Source organism: Coregonus lavaretus (genome assembly GCF_964263955.1).
Source record: "Coregonus lavaretus genome assembly, contig: HAP1_SCAFFOLD_1419, whole genome shotgun sequence".
In the NCBI taxonomy this organism is placed as follows: domain Eukaryota; kingdom Metazoa; phylum Chordata; class Actinopteri; order Salmoniformes; family Salmonidae; genus Coregonus; species Coregonus lavaretus.
This window is the reverse complement of record NW_028163230.1, coordinates 107,501-124,436: the sequence shown is the minus strand read 5'-3', so window position 1 is coordinate 124,436 and position 16,936 is coordinate 107,501. Positions and strand designations below refer to the sequence as shown.

Genomic DNA, 16,936 nt, shown 5'->3' with positions numbered 1-16,936 from the left:
ATTATTAATATTATTATTATTATTATTAATATTATTATTATTATTATTATGATTATTAGCTTCACTACATGGAGAAAAGGTGAGAAATATCAGTCATGACTACATGTTCATGTGATTGCATTAAATCCTGACTGTTCGGACGTATCTGTTAGTAAATGTTTGATTTCTAAGAGATAATGAATAAAATAGAACAATTGACCTTCAATAATTAGTTGTCACTGTGTTAACCACAACCAACGTGTTGGATCTCTGTTTAGGGGTCAGTGGTCTAAAATGAGTCTCTCTGGGGAGAGAGAGGAGGGGGGCCCTGCCTCTAAAATGAGTCTCTCTGGGGAGAGAGAGGAGGGGGTCCCTGCCTCTAAAATGAGTCTCTCTGGGGAACATGACACCAAAGCTAAGAGGTGAGATGACAATGTTGTTTAAGAATTTATAAGGAGTTTATTTCTAAAACGATATATCCACAATTTTTTCACGTTTGTTATTTTGCATCAGAAATTATTGCTTACCTTCATGTGTCTGTCAAATATTGTTGTTCTAAGATTTTAATTAATAGATTTTTCTGTATTAATTTTTGTTAAGCAAAACGCTATATAGCTGGAATGAAATGTTTGTATCCTGTATATTTGACTGTGATATGTGGATGTCTCACCAGCACACACACACACAAACACACACACACACACACACACACACACACACACACACACACACACACACACACACACACACACACACACACACACACACACACATCTTTACCATCATACACACACACATCTATAAAAGTTTTGCATGACACAATCATTTAGCCTACTCTTAGTTATTGTCTAATATGTTGTCATGCAGAACCTTATTGTTTTGACTAATTCTGATCGTTGTTACAAGCGGAATTTTGACAATACTACCGTCAAATCAACACACTCTTCACTCCTGTTTTAACCAAAAAGGTTATATCGCTTGCTTAATATATGGAACCACTAAAAGTTATATATAGAAACCTTTTATAGGGTTCTTTGATCAGAACTGCTGGGGATTTGGAAAGCCATAGTCAGTCAATCAAAAATAGAATAATACTCTTATGAAAAATATTGACCTTTAATTTAGTCTGTGGATACTATGCGACTAGAAAGGTTAAACATGCATGTATGACATCACAGCGCAGTTGAAAAAAATATGGCAGGTGGAAATCAAAAGAGGATGTTCTACGGAGATAGGTGGGCGTGGCTGAGAGTAGCAGAGGGGTGGGATTAAAAAAGATCATGATCGGTAATAGTCATTACTGTAAACACTATAGATGTCTGAGTACTATCTATCCAAAATGTAATGTGTATAAGAAATTATTATTATTATTATTATTATTAGTAGTATTATTATTAGTATTATTATTAGTATTATTATTATATATAAAAAAGTAATTACTGTGTATAAAAGTATTGTATGGGGGGTAGAATTGATCTTGGTTATATGCAAACACACTGGTGGCCAGGGAGGCATCTCTTTGTATGAACGATGGTCCACGTCTGCTCCGTTCTTAACCCCTCCAAACAGCAGACCTCACACATACATTTGAGACCAGCACAGGTTCAAGCTGCAGTGCAGTTCCCCTGGATGGAGAGCATGTTGTGGGGTTAAGGGCCTTGCTCAAGGGCCCAACGAATGGTGAATGTTTTGAGGATGTGAACCCAGCAGCCCTCCAGGGGTCAGATCAATTTCGCCCGTTCTTTCCAGCACCCGGCCCGGGATTCAAACTGGACACTTTTCGGCCACAGGTCCAACGCCTGCCACAGCTCCAACTCATTTGCCGCTGGGCGAAAACCTGAGTTAATATTCAGAAATAAGCATGAGTTAATCTGCCAAAATGAAGACAAAATGTTATGCAGACATCATTATTATGATAACATACATTCAGTTGTCATCAGCAGCAGCCACAAGAGAGAGCCTCTGATAGTTCTGGGTTACTGCCAGACTGAGCAAAACATAGATAGTGTGTTAAAAGACATGTAATGATTAACTAGGCTATTGAATCACCAACATTTATTATACATAATTATTATACAGAAATCATTGTCAAAAGCTGAAGAGAAACTGTTGCATGTAGGTCTATATTATTTATGGATTAATCATATAGAAATATAGAAACATTATTTTAACTACTCCAAAGCAATTACATGTGGTGCAGGAACCACTGACTCACTGCATTTTCCTATTATCAAGACACCTTCTGTTAACCCAGATCTCAAAATATTGTTTTTAAAAACTAAGAATTTTGTTTTACGTAATAATAATGATAATAATAGTAATAGCACATTAATATTACTAATGTAAGCCACTGTAAAGACTGGGTTTAGTTTATTGTGTGGCTCTGCTCATGTCCGCATTCTGGAACTGTCCGCGTCCCCGTACAGAACTGTCCGCGTCCACGTACGGTTTGGCGCCAAGCATATTTTCCAGTTACGCGCAAAGTGGACTGAGGTGATGTTGGGGAACAACGACGGAGTTTGTTACTGTGTTGAGACACCGAAGTTTATTGTTCAATTTGCTTTTTGCTTTACGGTCAGGGACAGTGTGAGTGTAGCCAGATCCTTTTCACTCACTATCCTTGTTTCATTTTGTGGTTCACCGGATTCATCATCATCCTCGAGACGAGGGACAGACGAACGACCTGCTAGCTAGCCAAGCTAGTCGGTACAGCTAGCTAAGCTAGCTACTCTACCAGCAGCATCCTAGTTATCCTAGCTACCACTACATCATCACCGGCTGCCTGCATTTCTTGTGGACCGATGGAGCTCCCGGGTTGTTTCTTCCACCTGTTAAATACAGTGGAGGGCTTCTCCCTCTCTCGTTGACGGATGCTGGCCTACGCTCCCTCTGTCCGGTTCTCCTCTCTTCACTAGATGGACGGTAACTTTAGTGTTTAACCCCTCTGTGTCCAAGGCCTGAACTTTTGAATATTATTTTCGGGGCGCCTCACGTTTGTAACGCTTTTTTCTGATAAAAACTAGTTTCATAATATTACCTTCTGTCCCTGGTTATGAAGTAATCGCGAAAAAACAGGCCTTATGTTTGGGCATTTTTCACCCTAGCAGCTCCTATTAGTTCTATTGAGCTCCGTGACACCGACTCGTCTTCAGAACGTTCTATTCCCAGCCCATTGTTCTGCGTCACAATGCCAGCTTCACTATTGTTATCAATGAGACCTGCCTGCATTAACCCTGTAGGTTTACCTCAGGTAACTTATTATTAATAAGGTTACGACTACTTGGTGAGCGTTAACCCTGTAGGTTTACCTCAGGTAACTTATTATTAACAAGGTTACGACTACTTGGTGAGCGCTAACCCTGTAGATTTACCTCAGGTAACTTATTATTAACAAGGTTATGGCTACTTGGTGAGCGTTAACCCTACATGAAACGGTCACTGTTCGCCTGAGTACACGATGTGGCCCCAAATATTGTTAATGATGGCTGGCGGATAGCCATCAAACGTTAAACATTTTCTGGTCATGGTTAACCATATTTGTTTTAAGAAAAATGTGTACAACCTAAACAAAATGCATGTCCCTGTCCTCTTTTTCAAGATGTGGCCGATTTAAACAGCCAGAATACATTTTTTAATTAAGAAATAACAATTTCTCCTGTAGCTCTGTTGGTAGAACATGGCACTTGCAACGCCAGGGTTGTGGGTTCGATTCCCACGGGGGCCAGTATGAAAAAAAGTATGAAAAATGTATGCACTCACTAACTGTAAGTCGCTCTGGATAAGAGTGTCTGCTAAATGACAAAAACTTTTTTTTTTTAAGGACTTCTTTCTAAATGGCTGCTGGGTAATTTGATATGCATCGACATCTTCGTTCATAGGCATCAAATTGAGCGAATGCTGCGCAGGCTCACTGAGTTGCAAACCAAATGGGTATAATGGGGTGATTGTTGTCTAATCGGGTGGTCTAGCTAATGGATTTGTAGATCTGACGCAGTTGCTACCTCAGATTATGAGCCTAGCAAGTGTCATTAATGAGTTATGTAGTACGCACATACGGCCACAAGGAGGAGCAAGAGTGCCATAAACCCATACTGTTTTTTGCCATATAAACCCTAAACCTAACAATCAATCGAATGTATTTATAAAGCCCTTTTTACACCAGCAGATGTCACAAAGTGCTATACAGAAAATCTTACCCTACTTATAACCTATTTTAGCCATAACCCTCACCCCTAATTCTAGGGTAGGGTAGCCTAGAACACCTTTAGAAACTATTTTAGTAATAATATTATCTTAGTAAATACAATTATAGTACTTAGTAAATTCAATTATAGTACTTAGTAAATACAATTATAGTACTAAATAGCATTTTGATTATTTTGTTAATCAAAACCTGTCTAAGCGTTTTGCTGTTAGTTTTTTGTTATTAGTTATTTTATGCTATTTATTATTGCAAGGCAGAACGCTTGATAAATAAGACATATTTGAAATACAATACCTCTGTGTGAAAGTCCAGCAATTGGCGTGGGGCAGGTTTGAGACTGATCTAATACACTTTATTTCTCAGCTGCCTCACCAATGTCTACGTGAATTAATAACTTTTAATTGCTAAATATTTCCAATAGATGGCAGCATAAGACCACGAAGCATCAGTTATAGGCTACAAGCAGCAATATGATTGACATAATTATAGTATGCAACCAAATACTAAATGTCCCATGATTTTCTAAAATGGTCACTCATTACTTTAGTCAGCTATATATCTCGTATTAGGCCTGTGATGCTTTTGGAAGAGTAATTAAATAGTGACTATTGCAGGTGTTGAACCCCTAGTAAATAATCACTAGTCAGATGCACTAACCTCAACCCTAGTATACATGCATTATAAAACATGATCTTAATATCTGATATTGGGAGTAAACAACCTCGGAATAGATAAGACAAGAGTGTGTCTTCCAGCCCACCAATAAATTACATCATGCAACCCTCCCGGTTAGCAAATGTACCTCAACATGCCCCTCGCTTGTGCTATAAGGCAGAGTGCTCGCTGCTGGTTGATGAATCTGACAATGAATGTACCAGGAAAATACGTTTTTCTCAACCAGAGTTGACTAAGTTAATGTTCAGGCTTATTGATAATCATTATAGTAATGAAGTATAATTTCAAAACATGAGCATAAAAACAGCTAATAATAAACATGAATCATCATTATATTATTTCACAGTAATCTGTTAAATGCTTTTTCAGTTGTTCCTCTTGCATTAGCAGTGTGGAAAGGGACAGTAAAAAGTGTGTGCAGGAGTTTTCCTGTGAGGGGGAGTGGTGGTGTATCCAGGGAGAAAACTAAACTAACCTTCTGAAATGTCATTCATGTTCTTATAATAATAATAATAATAATATGCCATTTAGCAGACACTTTTATCCAAAGCGACTTCCAGTCATGCGTGCATACATTTTTTTTGTGTATGGGTGGTCCCGGGGATCGAACCCACTACCTTGGCATTACAAGTGCCGTGCTCTACCAGCTGAGCTACAGAGGACCAGAGATTGCCATCTATTGGAATTATTTAGCAACTGCAGTAGTACTGAATAAAGTGTATCCTTAAAAAAGTAGTAATTACTCAGAATTTCCAAATATGACATTTTCTAGTTCATTTGACCAGTTACGACCATAAAATAACAATTTATAGTATAACAAACAATGAAACTGACATAAATCAAAAACACCATTCATTTAGTTAACTATATATATATATATATATATATATATATATATATATATATATATATATATATATATATATATATATGCTATTTATTTAGATGGGTAACATTATCTGCCAAAGTAATACCACTGTAGATAAAGAAGAGCTCTCCAGTAGGTGAACCAAAACATTCAAAGGCCCTTTTCTCAAAATTGAGGTTACAAGTTTAATATCTTTCAAAGCAGACTTACTTTCCCATTGTTCCTCAACTGTAGTGTATGATATACCTTTTTTCTAGCTGAGTCTCTACTTTTATCCAAAATTTTATCAAATTTTGCTACATAAGATCGAGCCGGTTGGTCACATTTGACTGTGTAAGACCTAGCAGTACCACTTATTTATCTGAGAGTGAGGCAGATATATATTATTACTGTGTAAAACCTAGCAGTACTACTTATTTCTCTAAGAGTGAGGCAGATATATATTATTACTGTGTAAAACCTAGCAGTACTACTTATTTCTCTGAGAGTGAGGCAGATATATAATATTACTGTGTGAAACCTAGCAGTACTACTGATTTCTCTGAGAGTGAGACAGATTTTAAACAAACACATGTCTCCAATCTCTTTCATAATTTCTTCAAACAATAAAAGCTAATTTACGAACATTTCTGAAAATGGATATATATCATTTTGGAATGAAATTCTTCTTATGATTCTCCATCTGAGCTCAGAGTAGATGAGAGATGTAATGTTTGTCTCTGTTGTGTTGAAGTCCTATCAAGCAGGAGAGACCAGCCTCCCCTGTACCCAGCTGTGTGTCCATGAAGAGTGACTGGTCTATGGAACATCCTATAGAGTTTAGAGAGGGAGACTTTTCTAGTGAACAAAGGTAAGAAGAACTCATGGGTCATGGTCAGTGAGTTAAACAACACTTTCTCTAGTAATTTCTCCTCTCCCATGTTCCCATTTATTTTTGTTGTTTTCATAATCCATAGGCTAAACCTTTTTTCCATTTTCATAGTCCTAAACCAATTTTAAACTAACAGAACATTCCATTCCCTGTGTGTGTGTATGTGTGTGTGTGTGTGTGTGTGTGTGTGTATGTGTGTGTGTGTGTGCAAGTGTGTGCACTCCCCAGATGAGGAGATGTAATCTCTATCCTGATTGCCGAGTCACTTTTACCCCTACCTACATGTACATATTACCTCAACTACCTGGTACCCCTGCACATTGACTCAGTACTGGTACTCCTTGTATATAGTCTAGTTATTACCTCAACTACCTGGTACCCTGCACATTGACTCAGTACTGGTACTCCTTATAGCCTCATTATTATTATTTCATTGTGTTACTGTTTCCTTTTTTTATTTAGCTAATTTCATCTTACTTTTTAACTGCATTGTTGGGAAAGGGCTCGTTAGTAAGCATTTCACGGTAAAGTGTACAGCTGTTGTATTCAGCGCATGTGAGAAATACAATTTGATTTGAAGGTCATTGGCAGAAACACGTCATTGGCTCTAATGGTCATCTAGTGCTGAACAGCGCATGTTCAGATGTTGAAGCACGGTGGCTAGGAAAAACTCCATAGAAAGGCAGGAACCTAGGAAGAAACCTAGAGAGGAACCAGGCTCTGAGGGGTGGCCAGTCCTCTTCTGGCTGTGCTGGGTGGAGATTATAACAGTCCATGGCCATTAAGGCCAGATCGTTCTTCAAAATGTTCAAATGTTCATAGATGACCAGCAGGGTCAAATAATAGTCACAGTGGTTATAGATATAGTTGCGACAGGTCAGTACCTCAGAAGTAAATGTTAGTTTGCTTTTCATAGTCGAGCATTCTGAGGTTGAGACAGCAGGTGAGAGCGAGAGAGAGAGAGCGATAGAGAGAGCAAGAGAGAGTGGGAGAGAGAGAGAGAGAGAGAGAGAGAGAGAGAGAGAGAGAGAGAGAGAGAGAGAGAGAGAGAGAGAGAGAGAGAGAGAGAGAGAGAGAGAGAGAGAGAGAGAGAGAGAGAGAGAGAGAGGGAGAGGGAGAGGGAGAGGGAGAGGGAGTGGGAGCGGGAGAGAGAGCGGGAGAGAGAGCGAGAGAGAGAGAGAGAGCGAGAGCGGGAGAGAGCGGAGAGGAGAGAGAGGAGAGAGAGAGAGAGAGAGAGAGAGAGAGAGAGAGAGAGAGAGAGAGAGAGAGAGAGAGAGAGAGTAACAGTCAGCCAGATTAGGCTACAGGTAAAGAAATAACCTGGCTGTTGTTGACAAGCATGGACCTATTCAGTTCATATCCATATTATTAATATTTCATTTCAGAGATTGAAATTACGACCCCATTCTCAGTAGCCTATTCCAGCAGGCTACTGGGCAACAGAAGCCCTTCCTACCTCAACATCGTCTTGCTATTCATGTTAAATAAATGAATCTGTCAATTTGAACTAAGCAAGCTGCTAAATCATTCAGCTTACATCTTGCCTACATGTTGCCCAGGCTACTGGAGGCTATCTGAAATAAGATGTAGGCCTATCATGGGCTATTTTTTGGCCTAGATTTCAGGCCTTGTGGGTAGTCATTGGGCTAGAAAAAGTCATTGCATTAAATAACCTGACTGTTGGGATGTGTCTGTTACTTAATGTTTTATTAATGAGAGATAATGAATAAAAGAGAACACTGCGTTAACCGCAACCAACATGCTGGATCTCTGTTTAGGGGTCAGTGCTCTAAAAGGAGTCTCTCTGGGGAGAGAGAGGAGGGGGGCCCTGCCTCTAAAATGAGTCTCTCTGGGGAGAGAGAGGAGGGGGGCCCTGCCTCTAAAATGAGTCTCTCTGGGGAACATGACACCAAAGCTAAGAGGTGAGATGACAATGTTGTTTAAGAATTTATATTCCAAAACACTATATAGGAGGGGAAAAAATCACATTTGTGTTTTTTCATCAGAAATTATTACTAATGGGTACCTTCAATGTAACTATGTGTAATGTGTATTTTTAGGTGGATTATAATTAAGGGATATTTTCTGTAGGGTTTGATACATTTTTCGTCAGGGAAAATCAAGTCTGACTTTTTAAAGTGGAAATTAAACACTTTAGACACCTTTATAAAGCCTTGTAGTGGTTTAATCATTTCTTTAAACAATAAAAGCTAATTGACCAACATTTCTGAAAATGGATATATAGCGTTTTGGAATGAAATTCTTCTTATGTTTACCCATCTGAGCTCAGAGTAGATGAGAGACGTAATGTTTGTCTCTGTTATGTTGAAGCCCAATCAAGCAGGAGAGACCAGCCTCCCCTGTACCCAGCTGTGTGTCCATGAAGAGTGACTGGTCTATGGAACATCCTATAGAGTTTAGAGAGGGAGACTTTTCTACTGAACAAAGGTAAGAATAACTCATGGGTCAAGGTCAGTGAGTTAAACAACACTGTCTCTAGTCATTTCTCCTCTCCCATTTTCCCATTTCTTTTTGTTGTTTTCATAATCCATAGGCTAAACCTTTTTTCCATTTTCATAGTCCTGAAACAATATTAAACTAACATAACATTCCCTCCCTGTGTGTGTGTGTGTGTGTGTGTGTGTGTGTGTGCACTCCCTGGATGAGGAAATGTAATCTCATGTTTTGTCCACAGAAACCAACAGGAGAGATCAGAGTCAGAGATGCTCAGTGGTCAGTCATCCCTGAGTCATCAAACAGACCTGGCCTCCATATTCAGTGTATGTGGTCATGTTATGTACATTTGTTTTTGTTTACCTCAAGTAAAGTTGATATGTCAATCATTCATTAATGTGTTAATGAGAAAGCATTTCTTCTCTTACTTAACTTATTTACTTGATTTATTTCAGTTACTTGAAGAGAATATTATGACATTTGTGAAGAACGAGCTGAAGATGTTCAAGAGGATTCTTAGTCCAGAACTCCCAGAAGGCTTTGAGAGTCAGAAGCAGGATAAGGAAGTGGTGGATGCTGAAGATGAGAAGCAGGAGAGCAGTGCCAGAGAGGGGGCTCTGAAGATCACACTGCACGTCCTGAGGAAAATGAACCAGAAGGAGCTTGCTGACACACTGGAGAAAAGTAAGAGCTGTCTGCCTCATGTTGAATGCTGTTTTAGAACATTTAAAAGCTGTAGCTAAAGTACAGCTAAAGTAGCTGTGTAACTCAATGATATTGTAGCAGCCTTAACACAACACCTAGTGACCTCATCAAGTAGCAGCAGGGATGTGTTGTGGTGATTAATTTAGACAGAGAGAAGAGGAGAGACAGAGGAGAGAGAGAGAGAGAGAGATAACATTATTAATGCCATCAATAATACCAATAATGATATAAATCAGTCACACCAGTCTGTAATGTATTATGAAATAATGTACACATTTATACAGACAAGAGAATAAATGATTATAATTTAAACTTTATAAGACAGTCTTACAATACTGTAGTTATTACAACAGATGTAATATTAATGTCCTCTGTGTTGTTTCTATATTCAGATGAGCTTGCTGTGATTCTTCAACGTGAACTCAAATCTAATCTAAAGAAGAAGTTTCAATGTGTATTTGAGGGGATCGCTAAACAAGGAAACCCAACACTTCTCAATAAGATCTACACAGAGCTCTACATCACAGAGGGTGGAACAGGAGAGGTCAATAATGAACATGAGCTGAGACAGATTGAGACAACAACCAGGAAACAAGCAAGACCAGAGACTGCAGTCAAATGTAACGACATCTTCAGACCCGTAACTGGACAAGACAAACTTATCAGAACTGTGCTGACAAAGGGAGTCGCTGGCATTGGAAAAACAGTCTCTGTGCAGAAGTTCATTCTGGACTGGGCTGAAGGAAAAGCAAATCAGGATGTCCAATTTGTATTTTCATTCCCTTTTCGGGAGCTGAATTTGATGAAAGGGAAAAAACACACTTTGATTGAACTTCTCAATCACTTCTCAATGGAAACCAAAATATCAAGAATCTCCAACTATGACAAGTACAAAGTTCTGTTTATCTTTGATGGTCTGGATGAGTGCCGACTGCCCCTAGACTTCCAGAAGAACAAGATCTGTTGTGACGTCACAGAGTCAACCTCAATGGATGTTCTGCTGACAAATCTCATCAAGGGAAATCTGCTTCCCTCTGCTCTCGTCTGGATAACTACCCGACCTGCAGCAGCCAATAAGATCCCTTCAGGGTGTGTTGACCAGGTGACAGAGGTACGAGGGTTCAATGACCCACAGAAGGAGGAGTACTTCAGGAAGAGATTCAGTGATGAGGACCTGGCCAACAGAATCATCTCACACATAAAGACATCAAGGAGCCTCCACATCATGTGCCACATTCCAGTCTTCTGTTGGATTTCTGCAACAGTCCTTGAACACATGCTGAGTACAGACAAGACAGAAGAGATGCCGAAGACTCTGACTGAGATGTACTCACACCTTGTGGTGTTTCATACCAAACAGAAGAATGAAAAGTATCTTGGGAAAGAAGAGACAGGTCCACACTGGAATAAAGAGAGCATTCTGTCACTGGGAAAACTGGCTTTTCAACAGCTTGTGAATGGCAATCTGATTTTCTATGAAGAAGAGCTGAAAGAGGCTGGAATTGATGTCAATGAAGCCTCAGTGTACTCAGGATTGTGCACACAGATCTTTAAAGAGGAATGTGGGCTGTACCAGGACAAGGTGTACTGCTTCGTGCATCTGAGCATTCAGGAGTTTCTGGCTGCTGTATATGTGTTCCTCTCATTCATCAACAACAATGAGAATCTAATGGCCGAACCTCAAGTTACTGAAGTTACTGTCTACAAGAGTGCTGTGGATAAAGCCTTACAAAGTGAGACGGGAAACCTGGACCTTTTCCTCCGCTTCCTTCTGGGCCTCTCACTGGAGTCCAATCAGAAGCACTTACGAGGTCTACTGACAAAGACAAGAAGCAGCTCACAGAGCCATGAAGAAACAATCAAGTACATCAAGGAGAAGATCAGGGAGAATCCCTCTCCAGAGAGGTGCATCAATCTGTTCCACTGTCTGAATGAACTGAATGACCATTCTCTAGTGGAGGAGATCCAAAGCTACCTGAGATCAGGAAGTCTCTCAGAAGAAGAACTGTCACCTGCACAGTGGTCAGCTCTGGTCTTTGTGTTGCTGACTTCAGAAAAGGAGCTGGATGTGTTTGACCTGAAGAAATACTCCAGATCAGAGGAAGGTCTTCTGAGGCTGCTGCCAGTGGTCAAAGCCTCCAGAGCTGCTCTGTGAGTACATAACATGACATTTAAGTACTAATCATCAGGAAGAAATATTCAGTTTAGAGAAAAATATATATTATAATATTTATATAATATATTATATTATATTGAAAAACTTACTGAATCAATGCATTGATGTTCACATTAGTATAACAATATGACCATACAATTCTAGGAGACGGAAGATTAATCTATATGTTGTTTAAGAGAATAAACCAAATGCATCTGCCATTGTCCTTCTACACTACTGGTGTTAAATTAACAGTGTGTTTGTGAAATCATGATGATCTCTTTGCAGGCTGTCATTCTGTGGACTCACAGAGAAAGGCTGTGCTTCTCTGGTCTCAGCTCTGAAGTCAAACCCCTCACACCTGAGAGAGCTGGATCTGAGTAACAATTTCATGAAAGATACAGGAGTGAAGCTGCTCTCTGCTGTCCTGGGGAATCCCCACTGTAAACTGGAGACTCTGAGGTCAGTATTCCTGTAGTTGGTCAACAAGTGATAACTGTTCACCAGATCCACATGTGTTTACCAGACACACATAGTCCACACCATATGTGTTTGGACAGTGAAGCTTACAATTTTAAATTTGGTGCTATGCTCCAGCATTTTGGATTTCAGATTGAATGTTTCATTATAGAATGTCACCTTTTATTTGATGTTAATGGTGAGAGGTTAGCATGTTTTGTTGTAGCCTCTGTAACGTTCTCACTCATTATTATTCATGATTCATTCATGATCTTTCTCAATCATGGCATCATTAGGATTCATTCAGTAGTGTTTAGAAACATGTTATCTACTCACAGAAAGAAAATTACTCAACACCAAAGAATAGCAGTGTGGTTTTAATATGATTTGACTCTTTACAGGCTGTCAGGCTGTCTAGTCACAGAGGAAGGCTGTGCTTCTCTGGTCTCAGCTCTGAAGTCAAACCCCTCACACCTGAGAGAGCTGGATCTGAGTAACAATGACCTGAAGGATTCAGGAGTGAAGCTGCTCTCTGCTGGACTGGGGAATCCCCACTGTAAACTGGAGACTCTGAGGTCAGTATTCCTGTATCACTCAATGAACACACACTCATTGGACACACACACACACACACACACAAGGATTAATTTAGTAGTGTTTAGAAACATGTTATCTACTGTTAATAATGATACATTAATTCATGTATATACAGTACCAGTCAAAAGTTTGGACACACCTACTCATTCAAGGGTTTGTCTTTATTTTTTCCATTGTAGAATATCAGTGAAGACATCAAAACTATGGAATAACAAATATGGAATAATGTAGTAACCAAAAAAGTGTTAAACAAATGAAAATATATTTTATATTTGAAATTCTTCAAATAGCCACCCTTTGTCTTGATGACAGCTTTGCACACTCTTGGCATTCTCTCAACCAGCTTCACCTGGAATGCAGTTCCCACATATGCTGAGCACTTGTTGGCTGCTTTTCCTTCACTCTGCCGTCCGACTCATCCCAAACCATCTCAATTGGGTTGAGGTCGGGTAATTATGGAGGCCAGGTCATCTGATGCAGCACTCAATCCCTCTCCTTACACAGTCTGGAAGTGTGTTGGGTCATTGTCCTGTTGAAAAACAAATGATAGTCCCACTAAGCCTAAATTAGATGGGATGGCGTATCGCTGCAGAATGCTGTGGTAGCCATGCTGGTTAAGTGTGCCTTGAATTCTAAATAAATCACAGACAGTGTCACCAGCAAAGCACCCCCACACCATAACACCTCCTCCTCCATGCTTTACGGTGGGAACTACACATGCCGAGATCATCCGTTCACCCACACCGCTTCTCACAAAGACACGGCGGTTGGAACCAAAAATCTCAAATTTGGACTCCAGGCCAAAGGACAAATGTCCACCTGTGTAATGTCCATTGCTCGTGATTCTTGGCCCAAGCAGGTCTCTTCTTCTTATTGGTGTCCTTTAGTAGTGGTTTCTTTGCAGCAATTCAACCATGAAAGCCTGATTCACACAGTCACCTCTGAACAGTTGATGTTGAGTTGTGACTTGAACTCTGTGAAGAATTTATTTGGACTGCAATTTCTGAGGCTGGTAACTCTGATGAACGTATATTCTGCAACAGAGGTAACTTTGGGTCTTCCATTCCTGTGGCGGTCCTCATGAGAGCCAGTTTCATCATAGCGCTTGATGTTTTTTGCGACTGCACTTGAAGAAACTTTCAAAGTTGTTGAAAAGTTCCGTATTGACTGGCCGTCATGTCTTAAAGTAAAGATGGACTGTCATTTCTCTTTGCTTATTTGAGCTGTTCTTGCCATAATATGGACTTGGTCTTTTACCAAATAGGGCTATCTTCTGTATACCCCCCTACCTTGTCACAACACAACTGATTGGCTCAAACACATTAAGAAGGAAATAAATTCAACAAATTAACTTTTAAGAAGGCACACCTGTTAATTGAAATGAATTCCAGGTGACTACCTCATGAAGCTGGTTGAGAGAATGCCAAGAGTGTGCAATGCTGTCATCAAGGCAAAGGGTGGCTGTTTGAAGAATCTCAAATATAAAATATATTTGTATTAATTTAACACTTTTTTTGGTTACTACATGATTCCATATGTGTTATTTCATAGTTTTGATGTCTTCACTATTATTCTACAATGTAAAAAATAGTAAAAATAAAGAAAAACCCTTGAATGTGTAGGTGTGTCCAAACTTTTGACTGGTAGTAGTGTGTATATATACATATATGAATAGATATGGCAGGTTTCAGGACTCTGATGTATCTGAAATTGTTGAAAGAATATATTTTCACACCAAAGAATAGCAGTGTGATTTTAATATGATTGTACTTTTGCAGGCTGTCACGCTGTCTAGTCACAGAGGAAGGCTGTGCTTCTCTGGTCTCAGCTCTGAAGTCAAATCCCTCACACCTGAGAGAGCTGGATCTGAGTAACAATGACCTGAAGGATTCAGGAGTGAAGCTGCTCTCTGCTGGACTGGGGGATCCCCACTGTAAACTGGAGACTCTGAGGTCAGTATTCCTGTACTTGGTCAACAAGTGATAACTGTTCACCAGATCCACATGTGTTTACCAGGCACACATAGTCCACACCATATGTGTTTGGACAGTGAAGTTTACAGTTTTACATTTGGTGCTATGCTCCAGCATTTTGGATTTGATATAGAAAGTTTCATATTAGGCGACAGTACAGAATGTCACCTTTTATTTGAGGATATTTTCATACATATCTGTTTTACTGTTTGGAAATGAAAGCACTTTATGTATCTAGATCTCCCATTTGAAAAAGTCTTAATAATTTGGACATATTCACTTATATTGTATTAAAGTAGTCATAAGTTTAGTATTTGGTCCCATATTCCTTACCTGCAGTGATTACATCAAGCTTGTGATTCTACAAACTTGTTGAATGCATTTGCAGTTTGTCTTGGTTGTGTTTTTGATGATGTTTTTCCTAATAGAAACTGAATGGTGAATAATGTCCTGTCATTTTGGAGTCACTTCACTTGTATTGTCAGTAAGAATAGAATATGTTTCTGAACACTTCTACATTCATGTGGATGCTACCATGATTATGAATAATCAAGAATGAATCGTGAATTATGATGAATGAGAAAGTTACAGAGGAACAAGGATCATACCCCCTCTGTTATTGGTAACTTTCTCACTCATTATTATTCATGATTCATTCATGATTTTTCTTAATCATGTCGTCATCAGGATTCGTTTAGTAGTGTTTAGAAACATGTTATCTACTCACAGAAAAAAAGTGCTTTAATTTCTAAATGGTGAAACGGATATGTATTAAAATACCCTAAAATAAAAGGTGACATTATATACTGTCACCTCATATGAAACAATCATCTGAAATCCAATATGTTGGAGTATAGAGCCACATTTAAAATGTTAGCTTCACTGTCAAAATAGATATAGTGTGGACTGTATACTCAATACAATCTAAATCTGATACCTCACTGTCTGTCTTTTGACTGATACTGCTTTTTAAACTGCTCTGGTCAGTCAACTCAAATATTTGTACTATACATGTTTCTCTCTACAAGCAATATTATGATAATTTCTAATAATGATACATTCATTTATGAATAGATATGGCAGGTTTCAGGACACTGATATATCTGAATATGTTGAAAAAATATTCTGCCACTATTTTCACCACCAAAGAATAGCAGTGTGGTTTTAATATGATTTGACTCTTTGCAGGCTGTCAGGCTGTCTAGTCACAGAGGAAGGCTGTGCTTCTCTGGTCTCAGCTCTGAAGTCAAACCCCTCACACCTGAGAGAGCTGGACGTGAGCTACAATCACCCAGGAGACTCAGGAGTCAGACTGCTCTCTGCTGGACTGGAGGATCCACACTGCAGACTGGAGAAACTCAAGTATGTAGAGGGTTTATGTCAATGTTCATATCAGACATGTTGGAGTTATCAGGCTAGTTAAGACAAACATTCTGACCACCACTTGGACTAAGTTATATAAAGACTGTGTGTGTGTGTGTGTGTGTGTGTCCAGTGTGTGCATGTGTGTGTGTGTGTGTGTCCAGTGTGTGTATGTGTGTGTCCAGTGTGTGTGTGTGTGTGTGTGTGTCTGTCTGTGTGTGTGTGTGTCCAGTGTGTGCATGTGTGTGTGTGTGTCCAGTGTATGTGTGTGTGTGTGTGTGTGTGTGTGTCAAGTGCGTCGGTCCTGTGTGTGTGTGTGTGTGTGTGTGTCCAGTGTGTGTGTGTGTGTGTGTGTGTCCAGTGTGTGTGTATGTGTGTGTCCAGTGTTTATGTGTGCACGTGTATCAGTGTATCACACACACACAAACACACACACACACAAACACACTGGACACACACACACTAGACACACACTCACACACAAACACACACACACACACAAAAACACACACACACACTGGACACATACACAAGCTGGACACACACACACACACGCTGGACACAAACACACACTGGACACACACACACACAACAACTGGACACACTCACTCACACACACACACACACACACACA

At 39.5% G+C, this 16,936-nt stretch overlaps 2 protein-coding genes and 1 long non-coding RNA gene across 3 annotated transcripts in view; all 3 read left to right on the top strand.

Moving 5' to 3' along the window:
* The first annotated feature begins 264 nt into the window (after positions 1-264).
* LOC311118373 (uncharacterized protein) overlaps positions 265-16,936 on the top strand; it is a 35,132-nt gene continuing 18,460 nt past the window's right edge. Inside the window, exons 1-3 of the mRNA XM_084193178.1 lie at positions 265-401; positions 6,460-6,576; positions 8,929-9,045. Coding sequence (XP_084049304.1) covers positions 274-401; positions 6,460-6,576; positions 8,929-9,045 — 362 coding nt within the window. The 5' untranslated portion in view covers positions 265-273. The remainder of the gene's footprint in view (positions 402-6,459; positions 6,577-8,928; positions 9,046-16,936) is intronic.
* LOC311118370 (NLR family CARD domain-containing protein 3-like) lies at positions 9,660-12,296 on the top strand (the record flags this gene model as incomplete). Its single annotated transcript, XM_084193176.1, has 3 exons — positions 9,660-9,735; positions 10,149-11,907; positions 12,200-12,296. Coding segments are annotated over exons 1-3 (1,893 nt in total), but the record flags the coding sequence as incomplete, so codon positions are not given.
* Positions 16,225-16,936, top strand: part of LOC311118374 — a 5,302-nt gene continuing 4,590 nt past the window's right edge. The window contains exon 1 of the long non-coding RNA XR_014611803.1: positions 16,225-16,302. This is a non-coding gene — a long non-coding RNA (uncharacterized lncRNA). The remainder of the gene's footprint in view (positions 16,303-16,936) is intronic.